We start from the raw sequence: 6,296 nt of genomic DNA, 5'->3' as shown, positions 1-6,296 counted from the left end.
AAAACAGCGAAATGTAAATCATGCACCTCTGCTTTACGCTGTTTTCAGCTTAGGAAAGATTTCTTGGGAATGCTGTGCATTTGGATAGTGGGGGATGCCTGGACCTACTCCGCAGTCATTTCCGATAGCTATTCCAATGAGAATCCATTCATCTTTAAGCCCTGCACCTCCATAAAAGCATGAGAATTGAGTATTCACTCAAGAGCTGCTCCGTACCATCACTCGAACCAGTCCTGCCAAGTTAATTCTGCCCTCGTCACTCTGCAGGATACTTTGAGCTTGTTGGGGATTTTCTGTGCTGGTGTGTGACACTTGCTGCAGCATTTAACCGTGTCGCTCTGAAGCCCCTGTGTCGACTCCAACATCGCTCCCTGACCATTTAGTGACTCCAGCCTGGCATGTCCCCATAGCTCCTTCACCACTGGGGAAGTTGAAGGTGACTCCTTCACGTCAGTGCTAGCTGCCAGGGTGAGAGAAGCCACGAGGGACTGCAGTAGTAAGGTCAGGATTCCCACCACGTGCTGGGAAGGTGCCTGCACGCATGAAGAGCGTGGGCAGCCTGACAAATTCATAAAACATTGGAGCAGAATTAGGCCATTCGGCCCATCATGGCTGATACACTCCTCACCCCCCATTTTCCTGCCTTCTCTCCCTATCCCTTCAACCCTTTGACAATTAAAAATCAAAATCCTGTCTCAGCATCCACTGCACTTCGGGGGAGCGAATACCACAGATTCACAACCCTCTGGGAGAACTAGTGTCTCCTCAGCTCTGTTTTTGATTCGCTACCCCCTTATCCCAAGACGATGACCTCTCGTCCCAGAATGCCCCACAGGAGGAAGCATCCGCTCCACGTCTATTTTACCCACACCTTTTATCATCTTGAATACCTCAATTTGATCTCCCCTCATTCTTCGAATTCCAGTGAGGATAGGCCGAAACTGTTCAATCTCTCTTCGTATGACAAACCCCTCATCTCTGAGATCAATCTAGTGAAGCTCCTCTGAACTGCCTCCAATGCCACTACATCTTTCCTCAAATAAGGAGTTCAAAACTGTGCACAGTACACCAGGTGCGGTCTCCTCAATACCTTGTATAGTTGCAATAATACCTTTATATTCTATTCCTTTCGCTCTAAAAGCCAACATTCCATTTGCTTTCTATATTATCTGCTGTATCTGCTTCTTACCCTGATGTCAGGGACTGCTTACCCAGTCCATCCCATCAGGCATTTCATTAAGAAACCCCCATGAGTCTGTGGTGTGAACTTAAGCATCTATCTTTTCCACTCACCAGCTGAACGTGCCCTCTGTGGATGAATGACTTTATTGTCAGGTGTGTTTTACAGCAGGAAAAACAGTACAATACAATGGAAAAGCTTTTCCACTGTCGCCAAAATATGGTGCCAGTTTGAATAGTTTTAAGCAGATAGAAAAGGATATAACTTAAAGAGGGTCCATCAGCTCACCATCAACAACACCAGCGACCCCTGCCCCCATAGAACATAGAATATAGAAGAATACAGCGCAGTACAGGCCCTTTGGCCCTCGATGTTGCGCCGATCCAAGCCCACCTAACCTATACTAACCCACTATCCTCCATATACCTATCCAATGCCCGCTTAAATGCCCATAAAGAGGGAGAGTCCACCACTGCTACTGGCAAGGCATTCCATGAACTGACGACTCGCTGAGTGAAGAACCTACCCCAACTTCAGTCCTATATCTACCCCCCATTAATTTAAAGCTATGCCCCCTTGTAATACCCGACTCCATACGCGGGAAAAGGTTCACACTGTCAACCCTATCTAACCCCCTAATCATCTTGTACACCTCAATCAAGTCACCCCTAAAACTTCTTTTCTCTAATGAAAACAGCCCCAAGTGTCTCAGTCTTTCATCATACGATCTTCCTTCCATACCAGGCAACATCCTGGTAAACCTCCTCTGCACCCGTTCCAGTGCCTCCACATCCTTCCTATAGTATGGCGACCAAAACTGCACACAATATTCCAGATGCGGCCACACCAGAGTCTTATACAACTGCATCATGACCTCAGGACTCCGGAACTCAATTCCTCTACCAATAAAAGCCAGTACGCCATATGCCTTCCTCACCGCACTATTTACCTGGGTGGCAACTTTCAGAGATCTGTGTACATGGACACCAAGATCCCTCTGCTCATCCACACTACCAAGTATCCGACCATTAGCCCAGTACCCCATCTTTTTGTTATTCTTCCCAAAGTGAATCACCTCGCACTTAGCTACATTGAATTCCATCTGCCACCTTTCTGCCCAGCTCTGCAGCCTCTCTATATCCTGCTGTAACCTGCCACATCCTCCCTCACTGTCAACAACTCCTCCGACTTTCGTATCATCCACAAACTTGCTCACCCAACCTTCTAACCCCTCTTCCAGGTCATTTATAAAAATGACAAACAGCAATGGTCCCAAAACAGATCCTTGCGGAACACCGCTAGTGACGGCACTCCATGAAGAAACTTTGCCATCAACTACTACCCTCTGTCTTCTTCCAGCCAACCAACTCCTAATCCAAACCTCCAACTCACCCTCAATGCCATATCTCCGTATCTTCTGCAGTAGCCTACCATGGGGAACCTTATCAAACACCTTACAAAATCCATATATACCACATCTACCGCTTTCCCCAAGTGTTTTTGACTTGGGTTTACAAGGGTTTATCATTGAAGGTGACACTTCTAAATTAAATACAAATAAATGTCATACATCTCATATTATCTCATGGTTGTGGTGAATTGATTTAAGATTTTAAGGAATAGCTTTTTACAAATTAAAACAGGAAAACCAGAGTTTGGAACACAAGTATAAGTTGTCTTGAGTTGCTGGGGAGTACAGTGGCTGTAATCTGCCAATTGTGTTGATGTTCAGTGTTTTGGAAGCACTCTGATTTATTCCGTGTTGAAGATTGGGGTAACTGCATCTAGAGGTGACAACGTTTCAGCTGTCACAAATATATAGTCTGGGAATGATGATCAGTCACTTTGGAAATACCATGATCTGATAGAGATCCTGGTATGTACTGCACATTTAAATCGCCATTGTGGTATTTGATGAATTAAACTTTCCTGATCACAGATTAACAATCCAGACATGAGGGTACAGATCCTAAAGGATTTTGTGAAGCAGCATTTCCCAGCCACACCTCTCCTCGACTATGCGCTAGAAGTGGAGAAGATTACTACCTCCAAGGTATGGAACCTACACAGGAACCTGAAAACTGGTCAGCAAATAACCTATCTTCCACAGACTTCAGTTCTATCGGGGATTGAGTGATGAATATTAATTCAGCTGTAGAAATTTCAAAACTGATTTTGGTAACTCTGATCAAGGCCTTCAGAGTTTTGGTAGGGAAGGAAGCAGCGCCTTCATTGGAATTACCTGGAACAATCCTTTCAGAATAGCTCAAATTTTATTTTAGACTTTGATTAACTTCAGTTTGAGTAGCTTTGTGCTGTACACTGTGGAATGTGCTTCATTGTCAGATGGCAAGTTGGTTAAATGCAGAATCTGGGCAAGCAGTCACTGAGCTGCATTTTGAGGAATGGTCACTGGACCCAAAAAATTGATTCTATTTTCTCTTCACAGATGCTGCAGAACCTGTTGATCTTTTCCAGCAACTTCTGATTTTCTGACTTACAGCATCTGCAGTACTTTCCGTTTTTTGTCACTGAATTAGCTTGTTTCCAAATTATTTGCCAACAGCATATCAATAAAATGTGGTTCTCTTTTTAAAGGAAAACTTTTCCTTAAGCAAAATCTGCAGCACAAAATGTGGTTGGATGAGCTTTCACGAGACATGCTTACGTTTTATTTTTAATAATGCAAATTCTGAAGAATTAACCATTTCTGAATTGTTGCAGTTATTAAAATCTTGCCCCATCTGTTTTTATTATTGATGTATAAATATTGTTTGAGAATTGAATGGTTACATTTTTTTTCTTTCAGAAACCAAATCTTATCCTGAATGTTGACGGTTTTATTGGTGTTGCCATGGTTGACTTGCTAAGAAACTGTGGTGCATTTACAAGGTATGTTCTCTCGGTGTAGGAAAAGTTGCACATTTTGATGTGGAACTATCTGAGGCTGTTATTGAATTCAGTGACAGAAAAAGTATTTCTATAACATTTCACAACCTTTGGGTGCTTCATAGCAATTTTTATTCAATTGAGTATAATCGCAGTTGTTGGAGTTGTAAAGCAGTGAAATGATCCCTTGTCCATCGAGAGTACAAGTGCAGCCACAGGATGCACTGTCCCTGAGCTCATATGGGCAACTTCCTTGTTTCCAGTTTCACTGCTTTCTAAGTTGAATTGTAGAATCCTTAGTGTGGAAGCAGGCCATTTGGCCTATCAAGTCCATACTGGCCATCCAAAGAGATTCCTATTCAGAACACCACCCAACTCTATCACTGTAACCCTGCATTTCCCATGGCCAATCCACCAAGCCTGCACATTTTTGGACATGGGGAGAATGTGCAAACTCTCACAGTCACCCGACAGTGAAAGGCCTGTTCCAGTACTGTGCAGTTCTGTGTTGTAACCTGAGCAGGAGTAGGCAATTCAGCACCTTAAACCTGCGCTACTGTTTAATAGGATTATGTCTGATTGCACCTACATCTTCCTGCTCACTATGCATAATCCTTCAAATCATTAATGATTAAAAGTCCATCTATCTCCTCCTGAAGGTTCAATATCTGATAACTGCTGCACTCTGGGGTAGTTGAGGACTTTTTTCATTGGTTGAGAGCGATAATAAGGGGTGGAAGTTGCATAACAGATTTCAAAGCAAAAATAGATTTGTAATGTTCACTGGAATAAAGGGAAGATTCTAGAAGGAAATGCAATTACTTGCCATAGTTTTGTACTGTGCATTGCTGACAATTCTACATGAACAGCAAGTGCTGGCTCTATGCCAGTGTCTGAGTACAGAGTAGTTAATGTTGACCTATCTTTCTCAATTTGAAAGTAGTGCTAATTTGCCTAAATTTTGTACAGGGAGGAAGCTGATGAGTATGTGGAGATTGGTGCCCTGAATGGAATCTTTGTGCTTGGACGAAGTATGGGCTTTATTGGTAAGTTCATTATTAGTTTCCTTTTAGATGATCCTTTTAGAAGGCATAAGATAGCTGGAGTTACATTTGCTATGCTCCCTCCCCACTATTATCTTGGATTTAGACTGCTCGAGCGAAGTAAGGAAGCACTTGTGTACAAAGGATTGTGGAAATCTAGACTGTGTTCTGGGTTCATTTAAATTTTCAAGACTGAACTGGATAGATTAGAAGAGAATCTGAAGGAATATGGAGCCAAATTAGATAGTAAATAGCTGATTCTGACTCGGTTTACCTACTTTAGTTCCAGAGCCCTTGCAAAAACTGCCCCATCTCGGTCCCAAATTTTTAATTAATTTGAAATTCATAGATTTAGCAGAGTTCCTGTTTTGACCAGGAAGTGCTTCCTTAATTCATGTTCTTAGACCTCCGCTTCCTATGCACTTGGGAATAGGAAGTTTGTCGGTTGCCCCTGTGAGCCCTGGTGTCATTCTGGGGAATCTGTGTACCCCTCCACAAGGTCCAAGACTAAATGCACCCACTCCAGAAAATTTAAGATTTTCTACAATGAAAGCATTGTAATCATCATGAGTTTAACAACCAATATTTGTGATTATTTTGGAGTAGTGAAATCCAGCTTTCTTCTGTAAACCCATCAATCCCTTTGTTCTTGCACTGCTCTTCTGTTTCCTTTGGAGAAACTATTCTGATTTATTGTCTTTGGGTCCAATGTACTGACGTCTCACTTTCCCATGGTTAGCTGCATCTGTCCGATATTTGTCCATCTTGGAGAATCTATTGGCATTCTTTGATAACTTTGCATACCTTTTTACATAACTTTTGCAAGATGTTGCAAAACTTACCCTGCTTTTTAATTTTGCCAGCAGATGTGAAATAATCATCTGGTCTGCTTTGTACTGTGGGTGGGTGGGTGGGTGGCAGACATGCTCCAAAATTGCATGTGTGAATTTCTCATTTCACACTAATGGACCATGTGGCTGAGGATAGAGACTGTCAGTCCAAGGAAACATGCAGTGTTGGCAGCAGTGATTCACCTTTCCATTACTGCTTTTGTCCCAGCGAAGTGAAGGCCCCTGATGAGATGCAAGTCACTGTATTCTCAGTGGCTGGATTGTGAAAATCGCTGCTGTATGAAGTGATTGAAATGAATGCAATTGATGTATGTAAGGAAAAGATTGATAAGT

At 42.6% G+C, this 6,296-nt stretch overlaps 1 protein-coding gene across 1 annotated transcript; it reads left to right on the top strand.

Annotated features, from left to right (window-relative positions):
• The first annotated feature begins 3,118 nt into the window (after nt 1–3,118).
• On the top strand, nt 3,119–5,860 carry LOC122547885 (ATP-citrate synthase-like). Its single transcript, XM_043686454.1, has 3 exons — nt 3,119–3,233; nt 3,990–4,072; nt 5,039–5,860. Exons 1-3 carry the CDS (start codon nt 3,135–3,137, stop codon nt 5,292–5,294), a joined length of 438 nt encoding a protein of 145 aa, XP_043542389.1. The 5' UTR covers nt 3,119–3,134; the 3' UTR covers nt 5,295–5,860.
• Nucleotides 5,861–6,296: the final 436 nt, after the last annotated feature.

Source organism: Chiloscyllium plagiosum, unplaced genomic scaffold, assembly GCF_004010195.1.
Source record: "Chiloscyllium plagiosum isolate BGI_BamShark_2017 unplaced genomic scaffold, ASM401019v2 scaf_12479, whole genome shotgun sequence".
Taxonomy (NCBI): Eukaryota; Metazoa; Chordata; class Chondrichthyes; order Orectolobiformes; family Hemiscylliidae; genus Chiloscyllium; species Chiloscyllium plagiosum.
Note: the sequence above shows the minus strand (reverse complement) of the source record. Positions and strands in the feature narration are given on the sequence as shown.